The 22,458-nt window shown below is 43.6% G+C and overlaps 1 protein-coding gene across 2 annotated transcripts in view; it reads right to left on the bottom strand.

The window, feature by feature from the left end:
• The window catches only part of GLRA1 (glycine receptor alpha 1), a 36,294-nt gene extending 14,313 nt beyond the window's left edge, over positions 1 to 21,981 (bottom strand). For both annotated transcript variants that reach the window (XM_026047656.1, XM_026047657.1), the window contains exons 1-3: positions 21,897 to 21,981; positions 4,777 to 4,907; positions 163 to 230 (exon numbers count right to left, since the gene is read on the bottom strand). In XM_026047656.1, coding sequence (XP_025903441.1) covers positions 163 to 230; positions 4,777 to 4,907; positions 21,897 to 21,952 — 255 coding nt within the window. In that variant the 5' untranslated portion in view covers positions 21,953 to 21,981. The remainder of the gene's footprint in view (positions 1 to 162; positions 231 to 4,776; positions 4,908 to 21,896) is intronic.
• Between the last annotated feature and the right edge of the window lie 477 nt (positions 21,982 to 22,458).

The following is a 22,458-nucleotide window of genomic DNA, read 5'->3' as shown; positions in this document are numbered from 1 at the left end:
CAATATTGATTTTTTTTTTAATTAAAAAAATTTACTGAAACCTGAGGTAAAGGAGCATAGAGGTACCATTTTTCACTGGTCACATTAATATGGAGTATCTTGCTGGAAATGAGACCGAACCAGTGTCTGAACACATTGTTATTATTTTTTTCTTTTACTTACCATAGTTGTTTCTGCAATTGAACCAAAGCTGTTGATGAAAATGTTGCAGCTGACATTCACTGGTGGGCCTGTGTGACAAATACAAATTGAATCAGTAATTCAGCCTGTGTTTGAGACAAAATATTCGCACCCTGCGATATTAAATCCTGTTGTGAGAGCAGCATGACTGAGTAGCAAGTACTGGCATAACGTCTGGACTCCAGACTCAGCCTAGCTAAGGTGCAAAGTTAATGTCAGACACTGGCAAGCATAATACTTCTGCTTGCACACTGTTTTCCCCATTTGGGAGAGCATTTACATACTTTTATTAATGGAAAGAGATAGGTAAGAGTGAGGCAGGGCATATTCCTAGACATCTCAACATCACTGCAATGGATGCTAAGTTCCTCTTGCTTCCAACAGCACCAGGGGAGATCCAAGAAGCTATTCAAAGGCTCTCTATGTCTAGAGATAGGTAACTATTTAAATACTATTTTTTAGTATCCATCTGGTGTGTCTGAATTAGGTCCCTAGGCTCTATAAGGCMTCCTGTGCAGAGCTATTCCGAGTGCACTGTAGGGATGAGGCTGAGTAATGGAGTGAACGCCCCACTTGATGACAGTTGTTTGCTGTGACTTGCAGCAACCGACAGGAGACTTCAGGGCTCTGCCAGCAGAAATTCTTAGCTGTCACGTTTTGGGAGGTTATTCTCAGATTTGGGACCATGCCTCTTTTTTTAGGCTTCATTTGCTTGTGAAGCTTTGCTTAGCATGTTCATATTCGAAAAGATAAGGAGCCACCAAAGGAGTGGAATAAGGGATTAAAGGATGAATGTGGTTAGATGGGGGGTTTGAGGTTCAGTCTGTTTGTGTGGTTACTGGTTCTTGTTCCCCGTCATATTGGTAGGACTGAATGCGATCTATAATATTGACTAACAAATTTGAGGTGGTAGAAACTCTGTTTTTGGAACCAGGAATATGCTGGAAGCTGCAGATCCTAAGACAAAAAGCAGGAGAACAATTTGGAAACAGAGCTACGTCTGTGCTGCTTTCCGTGGAAGAGTGGCTTGTCCACCAAAGGGTTTCTCTAGAGCTTTATCAAGGCTAGTTGAGCAGCAGAAGAGACTCCTGCTCTTTTGCATTTGCCTAGTGTATGATGGGGAAGAAGAGTCCTAGTAGAGAAGATGAGTCTGTGGGAGGAGAGAGCAGGCACTCCTGCCCCAAGACACTGAGGATATTGCCCCAGGACCAAGGTTTCCTTTAATATTGGGGAGTTAGTGTTGTAAAATCCCCGTGATAGATGTGTCTTGGAAGAAACAGATCTGTGGAAATGGAGAGTGTAGTCTTGTAGATTAAGCCCYCATCCTTTATGGGGACTCGGATGATGTGTCTGCGTTTCAAGCACTGTCTGATGGCTCAGCCTCACTCAGGGGAGCTGACATTTGCCTGTTGAGGCCACATCTGCAGTCTGGCAGCTGCTGTGAAATGAAATACTTACTTAGGGCCAATGGCTTTAACGAGAGACTTGTGTCTGCAATCAGTGCAAATTTCCTCCTGTGGAAATTAATGGAATTTCCTTGATTACTAAGTAACACTTGGAACCCGATTTGTTCCTCCTGGATTTTCTTCCATTCTCTCCTGCTTTAGTCTCTTCTGAAACTTTGTACCTGTCTACTTTAGGAATAAGATCACAGCCACATAAGAGCTGTGTAATGGCCTGGGAATTTTTGGTGCAAGTCCCAGGCAATCTGAGCAGATTTCTGCCTAACCAGCTTGCAGGCAGCCTTCTGCCAGCTTGGCAGCAGTTCACACGCTGTCCAATCTGCACAACCCCTTCTCCAGACTGCTAGACACAGGAACAGGCTAAAATATCAGATACAAAGTGGTTGTATATTTAATCCCTCCACCTTCACCAACTCTTATCCAGCAGGCTTATAGCTGCCAGGCTTTGTTTTAATCAGCCTGTGTAATACAGATCTGGAGCTAATCAACTTGGCTGCTGGACAGACCTGCAGTGTGAAGGAGGCTTCAGCCCCGGCTTCACCCTTCCCATAATATTCCTGCCTGGGAATGCGCAGCCAGGGCACAGAGCCCCTTGTCCCACATCTACTGGGTCCACCCAGTTCCTTCTGCTACCTTCATTCTCCCACCTAAACCAAAGCTTAGATGCCCTTTCCTAGCTCTCAGAAACGTGRGAGCTCCCACAGCTAAGTCCAACCCTGACTGCATTTATAGAAGACCTGTGGTCTTCTCTTTGTTAATCTTTTCCTCCTCAAAAATCAATCTGGTATATACCTTTGGTATTATTTTCATTTATTTCTAAGCCATTAAAATGCCCTTATGAGTTACTGCCAGTTAATTTAAATTACGTGCTCTGATGGCTACAACCCCAAGCTCTGTAAAATATCTCCTATACCTSCCATATAAATTGGACCCTGATTTATGTGTGGGAGGCTAAGCCAGCAAACCTGCCCTGTGGGGAAGGTGTACTTCATTGAAATAAAAGTGAAATTAAATTATCTTGAGTAGAATTGCAATACAGCTGCCTTCAGCAGGAAGATAATGTATACMTTTCATTAAATATTAAAGTTTAATTTCTTTGCTGTGTGTACATAACTTAGTGGTAGGAAGGTCTACAGGGCATTTCTTTAACTCTTTTGAAACTTGGCTAAAATAGCAGAGTTTGTTGTTATCTAGCTGATTACCAGGAGAAAAGCCTCCTAGCCATCTTTGGGTATAAGACTCTGGGACAGAGCTTAGTACCTGTTGTTAATGAGTCCTGGGAGACCTACGTTACCATTGCCCTGTGGTACCTGGAGGGAGGGAGAACCACTGGCAGGAAACAAAATAAGCAAATGATACCAGTACCTCAGAGGGCTGGGCAATGGCTGAGACAAGTCCCACCTTATCTCTAGGTACCAATTCAGGGCAATTCAATCTGAGAAGGACAGTTCATAAATGTGTTTTTCCTTTTTTTTTTTTTTCCCTCTGTTCTCCTTTTTCTAAAGCCCTTGTTAAAGGAGTTAGAAAACTCCTTTAAGAGCACAAAGAGCAGTCCCACTGCCTCTCTTGAGGGCTGGTTTACCACTCCGTGGCTGCCAGGGACTATGTAAATGCTTAGCTGGTTGTAAAAGGTTCTTACAAGGTTGTTGCCCTTCTGAGTGGAAATTGGAKCTCTTTGCAGATCTTGTTAGAGGGATTTGGTAAGAGAACTTTGTGTGTGCTGAGCCTCCATAGGGAGCATGGTGCTCTACAGATAAAAGCATGTTCATGCAGCTGAGCAGAGGGGATGTGTTAGCTGTCCAGGATGTGCACTGAAGACTCCAGGGCTCAGGCCCTTTGGACAATGAAGAACCTGGCTATGTACCAGGCAGTGAAAGAGTGGTAACAGAGCTGGGCCGTATAGGGCACAAGTGATTTAAGCTCCAGGCCAAGCTGTTCCCTTGAAACCTTGTGGAATGATGCAATCTGAGGGAGTCAGCTGCTGCAGCATGGTGGGAGTCCAGCTGCCAGGAAAGCAAAGCAAATTGCCAAGCGTGCTCATTTCAACTTGCTCCCAGGTCTGAGGTGGGYTTGCACAGAGGCATGTGCTGTCCCTGGGCACGTACTGCACACGGACATGACAGGGTGCTCCTGTGATGGCACCTGGTACTTTACGTAGTGCAAACACCAAGACTGCTGTATTTTTCACTCTTGCCTCATTGTCTTGCTTTTCCCTTGCCTATTAATGCAACGGGGGCTTTCGCTCCTCCAGCAACTTCAAATAGAGGATCAAAAATCAGTATACACCTTCTATATGCTTCCCTACKCTTTTGTCCAAGAAACTGAGTTGTCTCATTTCAAGGGAGGATGGCCTAGCTTTGGTACTGGTTTCTTGCTAAAGTGTTGAGGAATTTTTGTTCATTTGTTTAAAGAAATTTTGCGCCCTGTTTTGTCTTGAAGGTTCTTTGGCATTGCAAGAAGGAGGGATACGAGCTGTGTTTATGCTTGACTACCTTGTGTAGAATAACTCCTGAAGTAACTTTTCTATATTGATAACAAAATGTGTGCCTTCTAATCAAAACTCATTTAGGATGGATGATTTACTTCATGCAACTTTGGAATAAGGTGACTGTTTCCTACTTAYGCATCATACATTCCAAATGTATCTGGTACCTTAATTCGCATTCAGTTATTTTCACCCATCTAGTTGAGTTAGAGACAGGCCCCTCTCTACCACGTAACAGTAGAGCTGATGTCAAGCATCAGTCTAGGCYGATGACAGACTTCCCTCCTGAATCTCATCTGTAGTTTTAGCAGGAGCTTGTTGCTCCTGACTGCGGTTAAGAAGTCATTGACATCCAGCGTATCCGACACAGCCAGTTCTCCTGTATGCAGAGCGACAGGAATGGAAGTGGTGAAAGCCCAAGTGCTTGGGATCTCTATATGTGTGTGGGCATTAAACTAGCAGTCCATCCAGACCTCACAATAGTATCAGCTCTGCAAGACACCTTTATACCAAGTCTCTCATGAGCATGCATATTTCATATAAATATTTTTTGTAATTCATATATAGCTAGGAMAGATATTCTTTAGGATTGTATGCAGTCTCTGACCCAACATAAGACCACACTTTTGTTTTCTTTTTTTCCAATACCTTTAAAATTTGGTCTGATCCTGGCATCATATCCTGAAGTACGCCCCATCAATTTATCCAGGAAATCGGAAGGAGACATGGGCTTGGGGGCGGATCGTGCTGCTGCTTCAGCTTCTTTGGAGGCTGCCAAGCTGTGMGAGTAGGAAAAAGAAAAGAAATTTTAAAACATATCCCATGCTGAGGAGCGCCTGGGCTCCAGAAAAGGAGCAGTCAGCATCTCATTCCCACTAAGAGGCGGTATGGGTACCCATGTGGATTCCTAATGAGGTTGGTTTGTGTTAATTTGTTTGCCCAGCCCAAACATCTCTGAATATAGAATCCCAGCTGCCACCAAAGTAGAGATGATGAGTAGAGAGTGAGAAGAGAGATGATGAGCGGAGAGAATCCTTTGGTGAATTTAGGTATAGCTCCCTGGCATGCCACTAAATCAGAAATGTGAACTCTGGCACTGAGTTCCAGAGGAAAAATACACTCAGAGATTAGCCTTGGGCAGAAATTATTGCTTAATTATATGGCAAATAGCAGGGAGGATATCCTGTACCCTGACAGTTTAATTTTCCAAAAGGCGGATAGGATCAGATCAATCTGGAATTTGTGGCTTAAATGGGCACCATGGGATTGGATAGTTCTTGCAGAGCCTTTGGGACTGGAATGCGACAGACTCCGGTTTGCTCCCTGCAACCAGTCAGTGCAGCATTTCCTATAGGTACCTGCAATGCAGAGTTCTGAGCTCCGTACAGCAATGCAGTGTCCGGACAGAGAGGTAGCTGACGTWTAAACCTGGAATGTTACTCCTGTTGGGATGGGAGATGAAAGGAAATAAAATCTGTCTGGGATATGCCCCTCTGGGGCAAAAAGGGTGAAAATCTTGGAAATGCTCCCCTGAAGAAATCTCACCAAGGCTGACAGCATCTCCTGACTCAATGGGAGTCCGTGAGATCTGCCAGGTCATGACTTTGGCTTACTGAGACTCTTGTTTCTGCCATCTGCACAGGAATGAGGGATCCCTGGTATGAAGTTCTCATTCTCAATTTTGCAGGAAAGGTCAATTTCTAAGAGGGAAGACGTTATTATAGAATTCCCACCATGTGCTTCTAATAAAAAAAAATCAGATCGCTTCTCCTGCTGAAACAGTGGTGTAAATAACCAAGATAAGCAAAAAGGTGTAGATGGTAATTAGGACATGATATTTAGAGCAATATCTGTCCTTGCCTGTTGGTTCAGATGCCTGATGTTGGCTTAAGTCTGCAGACAATATTGCAGTACAAATGTATAATAAATAAATCTGTTCAGGAAGAGGTGAGATTCATGGTTTCACCATTTGCAAAGACTCTAACCAATGTTGCCTAGAAAAGGGAGATGGAAATGGATGGGGTTCTAAAGGACTTACAAGTCCACTTCTAATGGGTACCATAACTTCAAAGGCAGGAGTCATTGAGGACATGCACATTATATTGACTTGCATCTCTAGTACCAGCAGATCATCATGTACAAACTTTTGGTTTCCAATCCTGCAACCTCACAAATGCAGCCAGCCTTTTACTGCAAGTTGCATTTGTACTAGGCATGTAGGATTGCCAGCTTTTTTATTGTTGAAAAAATATGTTTAATTTCTGTAATAAAGGTGGGAGATGAATGCCAGACCGCTTCTGGTAAGATAATCTAAAACCAGGGTTTAATCTGCCCTTTCTGCCTTTGCAGTCCTCTCTCAGTCCAAACATTATGTGAACTAGTTGATTCCCCCAGCTGATCTGGCTTTTACTGCTGCCTAATCCTGTATCTTAACTTGTTCCCTTCTCTGCTCCAGGGGACTATGCAGGGCTAAACCAGCGTGTTTCAGAGGTAACTGGAGTTGTGGAGCGGGTGATTTTTAAAAAAGGAAGACAATGCGGTGCAATTAACTTGCAAACGCAGAGGAGGAAGGCTGGGAGGGGGAGGCAATCAATACTGGGCTGCAAAACTGACTGCATTCCAATAGAGTGTCTGCATGGCAATGAGTCTAGAGAAAAGATTTCAATTAAGCATCAAATGAGTTGGTAACCAAAGGCTCCTGCCATTTCAGCAGTGAGATGTCAAATACTGCAGTACGCACTGACTGCGTATACTTCTCGCTAACTACAGACTGGAGGAAAACATGGAATTGGAAAAATCTGTGGGTGGGAGAGAGGCATAGGAAGAAGCAATACAAACCTCATAAGCTTTAAGTGCAAAAAGATAATTAAAAAGAATCTAAAAGAAATAGAGTCAAAGAGCACAAAAATTGGTGTTCAGCTTTACTGTAAATTCAGTTCAAGAGCCCATCTGAGTATGTGGTCATGCTATCACAAATGAGCAAGTCTRCTAGTCTTGGGGATGATTTTCTGATTCTTTCTGCTTCTAAGTTGCAAGTGGAATTAATTTCATGGTCTCAGTTCCTACAAGGAAATTCATCTTTATGAAAAACGATAGCTTCTTTTCCCAGTAATCTACTTCTATATGCAAAATCTAGCAGGCATTTGTTTAACTGATCAAAAATGCACAACAASGACTTAGGCAAAGATTTTATTTCCCCTGGTGCTTTCACACAAAATGCTTTACAAATACTGCTCAGCTCTTGCATTGCCTCTTGTAGGCACTGTGGGTTGGGCAGGAAGCAACATGTTAGAGTTGGGACATCCTCATGGGAAGAGAATTAAACTCAAGCTGTCGAGTATTTCAATATTTAAAATCTGCAGACAGCTCAGGGGGAAGGAAAGCCAGCAAAATGAGGCTCTACCACCTCCACCTATCCCTACCCTAATCTAGTTATTGTGAGACCTCAGACCTCCTTTCTTCAGGCTTCCTGATGGATGTTTTAGTTCTGTTTGACTGCTGTGTATCCTATTTAAATGATCTAGGAATGCAAACTGCCGAGTTTCTGCCTGTTTCCCTTTGGTTACTGAGTGTTCTCCTAAAACCACTGGCTTGCAACAATTTCCCCATGGACTTGCACGAGGCCAGAAAGCAGAGAATGTGGGAACAGCAAAGCCTTCCCAAGAGCTGGCTATCTGGGCAGCAGGTGGAAGTATCCAGTTCCTAGCTCAAAAGTAGTAATAGAAAACAGCAGTGGAAGTTACAGAGGGGCTGGCCTCACCATATCAGGCTTTAGAGGGACAGACTGTATCTAACCTGAAATGTTTGTGCTAGATGTGACAAGCAAGTTTCACTACAGCCGCTCAACTCGGTGCACCAAAAGGCATCAGCTTGAGCTCTGTTTCAAGTCTCCCTCGGCTAATGCCAAATGTGCAGCCTTGGGAACCTTCTGGGGTTTTCTCAGTTCACTAGTTCCTATAGAGKAATCCTTGCAAGACACGTAGGACTGCTCCCCTGTGGCCCAGCACAGACAGGAGGGGGCAATCAGCAAGCAATCCAAATGTTCCTAAAGAAATTGGAATTTGAGCGTGGGTTACTGTGTTGAGCATAGGGAAAATCTATTCTCCAAATAAAGAAGAGGAGGCCACACTAGGTGAACTGCAAACTTGCTTCCCCAAATTAGCCCAAGAGGGGTATCTGAGCGTCTTGGTGCACTTTGATAGCAGCCAGAAAATGGCTCATCTCATTTACACTGGTGCAATCCCTAGTGACTCTGGCTGAGAAYGGGCTTCAGGCAGACACGGGGGCATGAGTGGAAGGGACGGCTTCAAGGGGCCAGCAAGCTCGTTCGATATTAATGCTGGTGCATAGGCAGGCCCAGGGCAGCCTTGAATCGTGTTCCTTACAATGGAGCGGTTTAACTCTGCAGGACACCTACTACTGGCTTCTCTCCGACCTACACAGGCACYGGCTCCTCTGTCTTTGTATTAGTTTGTTTTGAATAAATGATGGTATGGGAATTAGAAAGGGGCKCTCTCCAGCGGCGCAGACATGTCAGCTTGTTCTGTTCACAGCCCCCCAACTGGCTTTGAGTCCCTCTCTTTTATATGGCCTGTGTGCTTTATTTTTATGCTTGTTTGTGCCTGTTTCTTTAGCTTCCTTTCTAACTAAGTCTGACACTGCAAACTGTCCAGTTCTGGTGAAGTGCTGATACTGAAAACTTGTTATTATTATTGCACAGAGAGGCCTAGAAACTCAAYTAGCACCGGACCTCTATTCTCCTGTCAAATAACTTAATCGTTAATCTTTAATTCYGAGAGGAAAAATAATGCTGCTGCAAAGCAAGTGTTTGCAGAGGAGTATTTCTCTGCAAGAAGCAGAAACACCACGTTGTCATGAAACCCAATTGGTGCAACATCAGTAGCTGGAGAGAAAGGCACTGGATTTACCCCTATGGTTGGGTTCTGTGCRGTTTGGGTTCAGTGCCACTTGCAACATTTTCTCTAGCATATTTTGCATTTTTGTGTATTTGTGTGTGTTTTCTGCCTTTGCCCTGCAAATGTCTTGGGAGCAGTTGTTCAGGTGAGATGGTTCACACTGTTGCCGTTCAAATGTCATGTTTTCTGTGGGTAGGTATCGCAGCAGAGTATTGGAAATAGTTTTTAGGGCAGCCTAAGGTGTGTAGCATAACTGGCTGCCCCAGCATCTCCAAAGCTGGGCCTCACCAGAGCAGTGCTTGGTCTCGGGATGCAGGAGGAACTTGTTTCTTGGACCCTGGGCTTCTCCCTATTCTGGGACCTTCAGCTGACCAACCATGCTGCCGTCTCCTTTGGGATTCGTCTTGTCTACAGCCCCTGCAGCCTGAGTCAGGTCTAAATGCTCCTGGAAGTGTTTTGCAGTGAAACTGACCAAGCRTATGTGCTCAATAACCCAAGTTTTAAGGCAAATCTAATTCCCTGGGTCAGAGAGGCAGGAGATGGAAATCACTCCCTGTGCTTGTGATTTCACACACAAAAGCACCTGTGCTGCTCCTGCGCTGCTTTAGGACTGCAGCTGCCCTGGCCCCCTGAGCTCAGGCACATAGAGAGACCAAGTCTCAAGGCGCAGCTGTCTCTCCCTGACAGTAGGTTTGAACTGCATATTTATTCTTCAAATTTCTTATTTAAAGTAACACCTCCAGCTTCATTTCTGCGAGCGAGCCCTGCTCCCGGCCGCCTTGCCCCGTTCCCCGCGGCTCTCTGCGCAATAGCAGATACCACGGCGCCTCAGCGAGGCGGTGAGAGAACCTTCCAGAAACGGGGTGGGAGCACGGGCAGCCAATGGCTGAGCGCCGTGGGAACCCGAACGAGCCAATCAGAAGCGGCTATTCGCTGCCCACACCTATAACCGTTGGTTCCTTGTGACGCCACTAACGGTCGCRCGGAGGGAGCGGTTGGAGCGGGGCTGCCCGGCTCTCTGCGGCGGCCCTGCTGCCCGATGGTGTCTGACCGTGAGTTAAGTGACCTGGTTGGTCCCACGCTGTGGACCCTGGTGCTGGAGGTGGCGGGCAGGTGCTAGGATGCTATGCTCGTGGAGAGGGGGTGATTTGAAAAAGCAAAGTGAGCAATGTTAGAACTTCTATTAGCAGCCTGTGAACAAGATCAATAGTTACTCAGTTGCAAAAATTAATTCTGCAGGGTTGGTGGCCTGTAGCTTGTTGCTTCCTGTGTCTAGTCTCTGTTCACGCCATCTTCAAAACATAAAGCGCTGCAGGCTGAGTAGGGTCTCGGATTGCTCCAAGAAATAATGCTTCGGTGGGGCAGAGGATTAAGCTGAATCCCATCCCATAGTGCCAGTCTTGTGAGAGCTGGTGTTTAGGACTGGTGGGTGGGAGATTATCCCAGATTATTCCTGCTGTTCCTGCATAGCAGGTGCTTCATATCATTATGCTGTTTGCATTTGCTATCCTCTGGTGTAAAGCTTGTGGAAGATTTTCTATGGTGGTCTTGGGTTTTCTGCTTCCTGGAAATCTTTTTTTTTTTTTTTTTTTTTTTTTTCCTTCCTCCTTCTCTCCCACCTCCTGAGGAGCAAAACCCAGGTTGTCTTTGCAGCGGCTTGGGTAACTGCACTGGGCAAGCAGGGAGAGCACAAGGTCTATTACAGTGATCAAGGAGCTATCTGAGATGCTTCAGGTTGCAAAACATGCTGCACTTTGCCGTTTTGTGTGTGTGGGGGGAGTGGGGAAGAGGTCAGTTGATGAGTTGTTTTGGTTGTAATTAGCTTTTACAAGAAAAGTTAGGCCTGTTGACTCTCTGATGACAATTGAAAATGTTCCATGCTAAGACTTAGTATAGCAGAGATGCAACTTCTGTATCAGTGTCATGGACCAGGAATGCAGCAGTGTAATTTCACCGACTCTGATAATCAAACTCTCCTAGGAGGCATCGCTGCAAAGAGAACACAGGCCCAGAAAGGCATCGCGTTGTCTGGGATGAACTAGCGAGAGTTGCGTTACCCATGGCAGTCCTTCCCATGGGAAGGGAYTGTGTGGGAATGCAGCAAGGTCAGCTGCAAACTCGACCATTGGTGCTTCTGATCCCCCTCCCTGCTCAGATCACGGTGGCTTGCGGAGCTGCTGCCCAAGATGGTGCCAGACAGGCACTAAGGCCTCTGAGCAGAGCCGTGAGCTCAAGGACGCTTAGCCTGTCTTCAGTTCTCAGTGTGAACTGAGGCTACTGGCTCCATCTGGCCCTCTGCAGAGGCGAGACCAGAACTTTCCTAGTGAGGAGGAAATGGGGAAGCCCTAGAACCTGCACCAGACTGTTTCTGAGTGCCTATCAACCGTGCGATCCTGAGGGAAATGCTGCCAGATGCTGGCCTGGGAGTGCTTGGCAGAGATTGCAAGCAGGGAGATAYATATATATTTATGATTAGATTTGCTATCCAAATGAATAGTACAATCAATATTGATATACAATTCAATTAAAAGGAATGAAATTAATTTTCTGTATATTTTTCTCTGTCATGTTGTCCTAGTATTTCTGGCTTGTAGCTCAGAGATGGATGAGATGAAAGGAGTGGAGATGGCGGGAGAAGGGAACTGTGATGCTGGAATTTTGTTCTGATGTGGTGCAGAAAGAAAGGAGCTGTGAGTTACAGGTGTGCTGGCATCACGGTGATGATTGCAGTCCTTGTGGTTGTACTCATGTGAAGGTTTCAGTATATGCATTATTGGATGTAATGTGCCCTACACCTACTAAGGGATGAATTTACAAAGATAATTTTTATGATGGGAAAGAAAAAATGGCGTTTGGTTATTTTCTTAGTTTATCTGACAGCATGTATAATAGAAGCAGGGAGCAGACGTGGCTCATTGGACAGGGTGGAAAAACAGTCACGTTCAGTAAGACTGAAATACAAGATTTGGGCCACTGAGAAAGGTGATTTTGGCTGAAGAAACAGGTAATGAGGAACAGAGGCACATTTTTTTTTAATTAAAAAAAGATTCAGAGGAGGAAAAGGAAAAGACACGTTTGTAAAATACTTCTATCTCTGTCCTATACGTTTGTGTTTTGTTGCTGTGAGCTGTTTAAACCAGTTCTGGCTTTTGCACCAGAAGTAGCTGCATTGCAGTAGCCGCAGGATGTATTCGGTTAAAGCTTTGAGAGCACTTTGGGATTCTTTGGGTGAAAGGTCCTCTACAACTTGTTGCCACTGGTCCCTGTGCCTGCACAGGAGAGCAGGAACCAGGATGCGTTTTTCCAGAGGTTTTTGGAATTAACCCTCTTTGAACAGTCCTAGCCAGGGAAAGCAGCAAAGACTTCACTGACTTGAAGGGGAAAAAAAAAAAAAATCTTTTTTCAGACTGCAGCATTCAGGTGGCTCYGTGCTTTGCTGCCACATTTCAGCAGCCCATGGCTCCTACCCCATATGGCAAAACACCCTGTCTAGAGCTATAAAACATCCCAATTACATTGATTAACTCTATGGAAAGCCACCAGGCTTGGAACAGTCACAGACTGCCTGGACAGAGCGCTAAGAAAATAAAAAATGGCTAGAATACCAGTGAAGAGGGTAAAAGAAAACTGCATATGATACATAATCGAGATACGAATGGTGCAGTGAGACCAACAAAGTGCTTAGAAATACTGCTCTGTTATACCCAAGATCCCTGCTCTTAAAAGGGCTGTTGTTCAAATCCTTCTTTTGTATGTTGCATGGTTACTCTTGCCTGTCAAAGTGTTTTCGGACAGTGAACATGCTCCTTCACAGCACRGGTGCTTTGCACCCGTTCCCTGTTGACCTCCAAGCATGCCATAAAAAACAGAAGGAAATATTCCCACCTTTGATTTCTTTGCACTTGCTGCAAATAGAGCTTTCAGTGGTTGGTGTTTCAAACTGAGKCAAGTTGTTTCTTTACAGCACCCCATAGAGTTTTGTTTCTCCTGCCTGCTATGTGAATGCATTAAATTCAGTTATGAAGCCATGGATGCTCTCCCTCTTGACGTTATTTACACTGTCCTCCATAATGTTCTTGGAGCATGAGTGACTTTCTTGGCACATATGATCCTAAGCCACTTAAATTTACAAACATATTAAGAAAATATGAGAAAACACGTTAAGAAAACTATTAGGGARAACTATGGAGAATTGCAAATCAATGTTAGTAAGTCTTAACCATTTGTGAAGTAAATTCAGGGAATGCCAGCATAGAGTCTGGAAAGTGTAAATAGTCAAGATTTTTTTTTTTTTTTTCTTACAAAAAAGCTTATAAGCACATTCTTTTAGAAAAACAAAAGAAGAAAAGCCTACAAAGACAGAAGTATATGTCTAGGTTCGCATGCTCTGAATATTCCCTTTAAAGTCAAGGSGACTAGTCAGATGTTTAAAGCTATGCATAAAGTGCCTTCCTAAATACCGTAAATAAAGGGGAAAATGTCTTTATAAGATGAGGCTTCAAATTCTAGGTAAGAAAAGTCTGTTCACTGATGTGTTCTTGATTTAGTTCTTGGATGGAGAGCTGCAGTAGGAACCTCTATTGATGTCAGGTTTTAGATCACAGACCTGCGATTTCTTAGAATTTTCTGACACTCGTCTGATGTTCTATCTATAGCTCTGCAGTCGCACTATCAGTTGCAATTTCAACATTTCAAATAGTTTGTTATGGCTGTTTTCTTAAAAAATTAGTTTTAGTTTAAAGGTTTCTGCTGCTTATTAAGACTGGATAAGAATATTTTCACTGCTTTTTTCTTTTTTGATAAATCAGAAATGGTATGAGTAGAGTATAGAATTGCTTTAGAAAGACTATATCATCCAATGCGCAGTGCTGGTGTTTTTTTATCTTTTGAGACTTTACCACACGTCTTTTGAGAAGGTTTCTTGAGGTAACATGTACAACCTACCTGCAAAATTGTGGGACTTGCAGTAAAACAGGGACTCTGTCAGGTATATTTTTCAGGTCTGTTTTATATTGTGTAGAATGAATTGACCAGCGGAGAATTTAATTCAGTTAGAAAATGTTAAAATAATCTTAGTTCTTATGAATGCTGTTGGACACGTGCAAAGTACAGTCAAATTGGCATCGCTTTGGGGGAAACRTACATGCAGCAAATACCTTGCTTTTTAAAGGCATTTAGAGATGAATGCTTCCCTTGTGCTCTGTGATTATTTGTGTAATTTATCAGCGTATTTCTGAACCATGATAAAATGCAACTTTTGGAATGCTGCGCTGTGCCTAAGAGGACTTTTCTCCCCACCGTGGCTGCCTCTGACTTCATTCCCTTCAGCTCCCTGACAAAAAAAGCCTCTCTTCAACCCTGGCAGCACTGCAGGCCCTGCGGTACTGCAGGCGAGCAAGCCGCCCTTAATGGGGCTTGTCCGTTGTCAGCCATGTTGTTGGCAGATGATTTCTAACCCCCGGCTCTGCGTTGGGTGCAGTGGGCAGGGCTGGAAGTTGGAAGATGCGCAGGGGCGGCAGGAGGGATGCGATGCACAGGCTTCCATTTGTAAGGCGGGTCTCAGGAGCTCWGATGCAGGGAGAAAAAACCTGTGTCTATGTCAACAATCATTGCCCTGCTCATGGCAGTATTTCTGGAGGGTAAAAGCAGCAGGAGTGAACAGAGAGGAAAGATTGTAAAGAAACCACGTGAAAAGTCACTTGTCCTCAGTGTGTCTTTGCAGTGCGTACAGCCTGCAAAACGGCTGTCTCGCCCAGCAGTGTGGAGCACCTCGCTTCCCAACACCCGAATGCAGTCATACGTGATCCCGCTGTAATGGATCACGTATGATGATCCATACGTGGATCATCATGGAAGGTTTTATCCATTTTGCACAGGGGTTCTTGGCACCTACAAAGCTGCTTGGAGTTAATTGTTCTTTAAAGGATGCTAAACAGCAGCTGACCCATTGTGTTTTCAGACCTTGTCCATGAAAAATGGCAGAAGGAGGGGTCTGTGCTCATTTGGGCTGTGTCAGAAACAAATTTTTACTTGAATTTTCTAAAAAGAAAGATTAAAAAAAAATCCAAGGAAAATATAGCAAAGGTGAGAAGCAATGAATTTGCCGTACTTTTTGCGTGATTCTTGCTCAGCTGCATTTTCTGCTTAAACAAATGCACGTGATAGTGATTTATTCCAGCACTGATCACATTTTTGGTTGCTATTTACTGACTTGTGTGTGTTTACCCTCAGCCTTGCACGCATTGGGGGGCAATATCTGCATTCCAGGCGAGTAACCATAGGGGCAGAAATTGCTCATACATCAGACGTGTGGGGGGAGCTGCTTTCAGCAGCTCTCCTCTGAAGGCAATGCGTGCAGTGATTGATGGCACTGCAAGCCCTGCAGTTCCACACACACGGCACTTCTTGTCTTGGCAGCCTCTCCTTTCTTTAGCCACTCCACAATGAGGCACAGACGGAAACAATGGGGTTACCGGGAGAGTCTGCTCCGGCATTTGCATTCTGATTGTCTTTTTCTCTAGAGGACTGTAAGCCTCAGAGAATGAAGAGAGGAATGGAAAGGAAAGCAGGTGTCAGTATGTGGCGGTGGTCTTCTGCTCACCCCCTCAAATCAGATTTTGTGGAGCTTGGTAAATTTAAGATTTCTCCTGCTTTTCTCAGCTGCCACTTACATCCAGCAGAGAGATATTTACAGGATGCCAGCTGTGTCTATATACCTGCCAGATGTGGTGCAGTCCCCTGATCAGCAGCTTACCATGGTGCATTGTATGAATGGAATAATTGTCTCTATAGTAGGGTGTGCTTGGTGCGTGTAGGTGACAGGTACATCTGTCTTCATCTATTTCTGTTCTTTGCAGCCCTCTCTGTGCTTTGGCCTTTGAAGTGTACCAAGATCAAGTCTCTTAGCATCTGTCCCCTGAAGTATAAGTAGAAATTTAGCAACATCTTGGAAGTAATTGTACTTAATCTATAACATCACTGGGATCAAAGCATACAGATCTATAGGACCAGATGAACTGGAGTAATTTGGCAGATTCCCAAGAGGTTGAGGAGACTATGTTATTTTGTACCTGCTAAGCATCATGGCTAAGAAATAGCAATGTTTCCCTTTTCCCTGTGTGGGAGATAGTCTGTTGTCTGGCTCTGTAAAAGCAGATAAAAATTGTTGGATCTTTTTGGGGAAAATGGAGGGGTAGAAGAATAAAGGTGTAAACTTGTTCCTTTAAGGGAAAATGACCTGCTGAATCAGCAGTATCTTTTTAATGTCAAGTGCAATGCAAAAGTTCCTTTATTTTTATTATTTTCTTTTTCCTGGGGCTCTGCAAGCAGGTCTAACAGGCAGCCAGTGAGGATGTCTGCTCATTGCTGCTCATAATCCTTCCAGCACAATGCACTGCATCTGCAGGAAGAATTCTCACTGCTTTATTTTTTCTCTATCCATCCTCAGACCCTAGTGTTTAGCAACTTCTTTTTTTTTTCTGAACTAAAGTTATCAAAAACCTTTGTGATTACTTGTTAAAATTGGTGAATCAAACAATGGCGGGAAGGTTAAGCTGGATGATTATTTTTTAATGTATATAAGAGAATATAATGTTCTGATGATGATATGTATGTAAGAGAATAAGATGAAGTAAGAATAGCAAATCTAAAGCAAAAAGCAAATCTAAATTTTTTTTTAAATAGTGAAACCTTGTTTTAATGTGCTACAACAGAGCTGATACAGACAGATAATGAATAGAAATCAAAATCTTATCAACCTAGCTTTTGTTAATAYTAGTCACTTTGGGATTCTTGGAAAAGCTGAAAAGTTACAGAAAATGAGCAAGTAAAATTCAGTGAACAGTTTTTAGGTGATTTGACATACTTAAATGTAGTTTTGATATAGCTAAAGAAAGCATGATTTTTTTTCTTAAAACCTTTGCCTGTCTTAGATGCCWAAATAACAGTTAGATTTCAAAGATCGTCAGATTCTTTTTGTCAGATAGCTTTTTGTACTGAAATTTGGAAAGCCTTTAGCTTGCGCACAAGGATGAAATGAGAGTAGGCCTCTCTGCTGGCTTTTTGCCACTGATGATCATTGGTCAGTGTTGGAGTAATAAAATAATTTAATTCTGGACATTGATTCAAATCTTAGTTCAGATACTGGCATCCTTCTCTGTCCACATCAGCTCATGAAGGTCTGGTGAGCTAAACTTCATAAGCAAACATAATATGGAAAGTGTCTGTTGAAGAGCAGTGCAATTATAGCATGTTGCTGTTTTTAAGTGCTATCCTTCTTGGCTTGAGTTGCTTATTGGTAGTGAAGTTCTTAGCCTTTAGACTGTGCTGTTAAATCCAAGACATTGAGTCAGAAGGCACTTTGCTGCCATTTGCTTCATATGCAAGGCACTCTAGTAGCTCTTTCATGAGAAGATGGGAATGAGGAGGGACTAGACTGTCATGCTTAAATTCTTGTGCTTGAAGAAAATCTTCACTGATGATTCATATGATGTAACACTCATATGGAAGGGCAGGATCCCCCCATATAATGAATGYAATTTCTTTTCAGAAGCAGCTCACTTGTAGTGTCTGAGCAGTAAATGTGTGTTTTGCCAGTGGGGCTTTTTATAGAAGAGTATAATGCTCAGTGGGAATGGAGGTGAACAGTCAGTCTGTGTTATTGAAAATCTGTACAGCACCAGTGTCTTGGAAGCAAGGAATATTTTGTTAGTGCAGGAGAGAAACAGCAGCGTTTTTGGCAATGCTGTTGTGAAGCATCTTGCTTGTATACTGTTCATTTGTCCTTTGCATCTACTGCTAGGAGGGAGCAGGAAGAGAGTTTCTGTCCRGATATCTCTGGAGCCTTTCTTTTGTTCTGTTCTGTCCAGAGAGCAAATCTGAGGTTGTCGGGAGGCAACTGATCAGAGAGGCAGATTAAGATTAGAAAGCGTATTAGAAAATGTTCTGTGTACTCTGTTAATTTATTTTGATAATCGCCTAAAATGCAACTGAAATGCTATAATTTGTGTAGATGGAAATGTATGTTAAGTTCATACAGTAAGCAAAGTCTCAAATATTCTGCCCTCCTAGTGGGATGAAAACAATCTCTTTATGGAATGGTTTATAAGGTTGTCTTGGTAGAATTGTCTACCTTACCACATTTTTAAACCTTAAATATGTAACCCTTTTAGCGGAGTTTCTAATTGAGCCRTTATAGGTACAGACCACAGAAGCTGAAGAGCAACTTTAGCAAAGTGTTAGACATTATAGCTCTAAATGATTTTTTTTTATTTCACGGAGAAGTTGACAGTTCAGAGCAGAGGTACAGTTGGTCATGAGGCACAACTTCGGTAGGTTGTAGTTAGCATGAGGAAAGCACTYTTTACTGCAGGGAATATCTGCCCTGTCGCTTAGCTTGGGAGTCTGGTTAATGCTTCGCTCACGGGTATCTCTGCAGTGCTGTTTAGCATTGCAGAGGCACAGCAGAAAGTTGGGAGCTGCATGCATTTCTGCTCCCCTTTTCCTCCTTCAATCTTCCCTTATACTGGAATCAGCAGCTCTCCAATTATCTGTTTATCTGTTAAGTCTGTTTTGGAAAAAGTGTCTTCCGCAAGATTAATAAAGGCATAGATCAAGATGTCCTCTTTTTATTGCTTTAAAAGCTGGTTTGGGGAAGGAGCACTGGTATTGAGAGATGGGGTAGGAAAATACTCATTAGAGCACTCCACCAGGGTCTGAGGCCAGCAGCAACTTTGAGCCAGTGAATCTCTCGAAGCAGTAGTGTTGAATCGCTCAGAAGGGGTCCGCTCTGATCTCTGTTCAGTAGACCAGATGCTGGCAGATTATTTGCCGAAGTGCATATAGTGTAAGAAATGGGCTCAGRTCACTGAAGACTCACAGGACATTGTCCAGTCAGTCAAACTGCAGATGCTCGGTTATCTTTGTCCCCTAATCCATACAAGGGGGCATTCCCACCGACAGGCTCCTGCTGCAGTATTTCTGCATTGCTACAGTTAATAAAATACTACAGTATAATATGAAGTCCTGGCAAGGCCAGTGGTTTTTGCTCTACCTCAGGAATGTAGCAACTGAACTGGGATATGAATGTACAGTGCATGTACTTCAGAAGGATGTTATATATGTCTCTACAGATACAAGCAGAGAAGGAATCCTAAGTATTATCCAGTCCATTATTATTTTCAAGAACTGGCATTTCTCCTTGTGGAGATCTATAAGGAAGGTTAAGTGGCCTGTCTGTCAGAATAACCGTTATATCTCCCATTCCCAACCCCATCCTCATCTCTGCTTCTACCCAGGTTCCTGGTCACAGATAAGTGACTGCAGTTTGGGAAGACAGGTAACAGAATAGGAATCACTTCTGCATAAAGAAATGCGTGTTGGAATAAGCTGCTTATGGCAAATTCCTTCTAAAATACTCCAACTGTAACGGAAAGAAACACTATATTGGTAATATCATAATGTTTGCATTCATACACCAGCTGTTATTCTTTCCCATAGGGTCTTGTGTTTAAAGGCTGGCAAAGGACATACTGACTAAATAACAGATCTCGTTTTATTTTCTGTATCTGCCGTATGTATTTTTTCCTTTTGGATCTTGATTTTTCCTTTATTGTGATGCTGCAGTGTATATGCTAGCGCAAAATGGAATATTTTTGACAGGCTGACAGTAAAAATATGGTAGATCTTGTAATTTAAAGCAGTTCATACTTCCATTATGGATTTTTAGGTTATTGGTTTTTTAACATTATGTATGACTGAGTGAATAATTGGCACACTAAATTTATGAATGGCTATTAATGAATAAACTTCCTCTTACGGTAACAACAAAGCTATTTCTCAATTAGAAAGGCTGATAGACTTCTGATCTCTAATAAATTGACTGCGTATCGCACAGAAGGGAAAAACATCGCTTGGAGTTGGTGCTGAATAGACTTATTGCATTGTTTCTTTATGAAAAATGATTACGGTTCATAGAATAGTTTGCTTTTRACATCTCCAAATAATTGAATTTTCAAGCAATTTTGAAAAAGCTTTGTGTATTTTAAGATCCAAACTTTCAGAAATACAATATGGCATATATGTTATATATAAAATGTGGCATATGTTATATAAAATATGTACTATTTATGTGTATATATGTGTGCACAGATATATATAACAGTATAAACCTTAGAACTTGAAGGTTATAATTCATCGAGGTTTTGAATGCTCAGGACTCTGATGTGCTTAGAGTGTGTAGGTCATGACGTGTGATACATGAGTACCTTTTTGAACACGTTAGGCAAGATAGGTGTGCATCAATTTCARTTGTTTAGGCAGTTGATAGAAAAGCCTGACAGGCTTTTAAATCCCAGGGCCATAGGACACTCTGGTCTGGAGAGGCTCCTTTTCATTTTCTTGCCATCCATTTATTTCTGGACAACGTTCCAGAGTGCTTGTGGTGGTATGAAGGGATTCACTATTGACTTTTATTTCTCTCCTTGCTAAATTAAAGGGCTTATTTTGCACACATATGCTTCCTTTTAGTCTGTCACACTATAACATGCAGTGCTGCTCTGTGTTGTGGCTGAGTAAGACTTGAAAGGGTGAGTTTGAAATACTCAAATGTTGCTCAGTGCTTGAATTTTGGTGATTTTTACTTATTTCCAGAACTTTTCTTTCTTCTCCTAACAAATAGTGTGTGTTAAGTGTGTTCATTTGATCCTGCAATCTTGGTGTCTTTGCTTCTGTTGAATTACAGAAAGAGGAAGTGGAGATGGCCCAGGTCTCAGGCTTGGAAAGGCAAGCGCTTGTAAGGAAAATAAAACTAGCTAGAATAGTTTTGCTAGTGTCAGCAAGAATGTTACTGTGTTTTGTAAAATAAGAAGTATTTCTCTGGTAATGTATGATGTATATGTAAATAGTATCCTTTCTTTCATCTTAAACTGTAAGATGGGACTTGGAGATGTAGGGGAATCCATGCATCAGAGATGATCTGTCTAAGAGCCCTTCAGCTTTTTTTCTTTTTTTCTTTAAATTGCATGTATCTTATCTGTCACTACTTCAGATTTCATTATTCACGGAGATAGAGAAGAGCTTCTGCTTTACACCTCTTGATATTTTGTTTGTCTATCTAATTGAAGCATTTGAAGGAGATGTGGAGAAGAAACACTTCTAGATTAAAAAGTTCTTTCTCTTTCCTTAGCCCTTAATGAAAAAAAATGAATGCGTCTAACAAGGACTCAAAATATAACTAATAAATATTGGATATAAATGCAAAAACGGTCCTGCTGTCCCCTTTAATATTTGTTTAGGTTTAGCAAGCAAAAGGTTTTGCAAACTGCAGGAAAGAAAAAAGTTGTTAAGGAAGGTGCCTGTTCGTGCGTTTTCAGTGCCTGTAGACACAGCAAGCTGGTGTCATGGGCTGAACCCTCCTTGAAAAGGAAGCCTGCAATTTCTCAGGATAACAAAATTCGATAGCGGAGGCATCCCACAAAAATTTATCTTAACCTGCAGTCTGAGGATGGGGAGGGAGTGAGGAAGGGCTATTTACCCGGGTAAATTGAAGTGCAGCGTTCCCAGCTGCCGCTAGTTGTCACTTTGCAACCAGCCGAGGTCGGTGTTTTCAGCACTGCGGTTAGCAAGATTGCAGTGCTAATTAAACGGAGTAACTCCTAAAGCGGCGGAAAGTCCCGAGCCCGGGGCTCTGAGCTAGTCAGTCCCAGGCAACCAAGCAGAGATGAAAAGGCAGAAAGGTGGAACACGGCGGGTAACGCTGGAGCTAAATGTGCGATCTGTACCCCGAGTGGCCAGGCTGCTCCCGCCAGGCAGTGCCCGCTGCACGCGCACTGCTCCCGCAAACACGAGCCTTACCTGAAGAAAACGATCGTCTCCCACACGTAGACTCCGAGCGCGTTGACGTTGCACATTTTTCCAGCTCTCTCCTCTTTTTGTACTCCGCAAGGGATGGGCCGCTGGGGCTGGCCAATAAAGTGAACGGCACTTGGGGAGCCAGGGGAAGGGAAGCGAGGCGCCCTTCTCGGGGGCGACCGGGCAGCGCCGCGGCGGGCGCCCCCGCTCAGCGCCCCGGGCAGCGCCGCGGCAGACGCCCCCGCTCAGCACCCTGGACAGCGCCGGTGCGCGGCGCTCCGCGAGGCGGCTGGCGGCTCCGCTCCGCCGCGGCCGTGGCTCGTCCCTCCTCTCTCTGTGTCCCCGCCACTGCAGCAGTGCTCGCGGCCGGAGGGATCAGACTTCTCGCACTGAAATCTCYCCTCAGCGGGATCCTGATCCGGACATCAGGCTGGCGAGCGGGGCAGATGCAGGGGTTGTAGGTTTGCCATCAGGGTGACGGGAGGAGGAGGTGCAGGGACCCCTCAACAACCCAAGACTTTAATCTCTGCTTCCAGCCGCGACTCTTCCTAATTACATCCACAGG

This window comes from Nothoprocta perdicaria, unplaced genomic scaffold (assembly GCF_003342845.1).
Source record: "Nothoprocta perdicaria isolate Ctin4 unplaced genomic scaffold, notPer1 scaffold_5, whole genome shotgun sequence".
Taxonomy (NCBI): Eukaryota; Metazoa; Chordata; class Aves; order Tinamiformes; family Tinamidae; genus Nothoprocta; species Nothoprocta perdicaria.
Note: the sequence above shows the minus strand (reverse complement) of the source record. Positions and strands in the feature narration are given on the sequence as shown.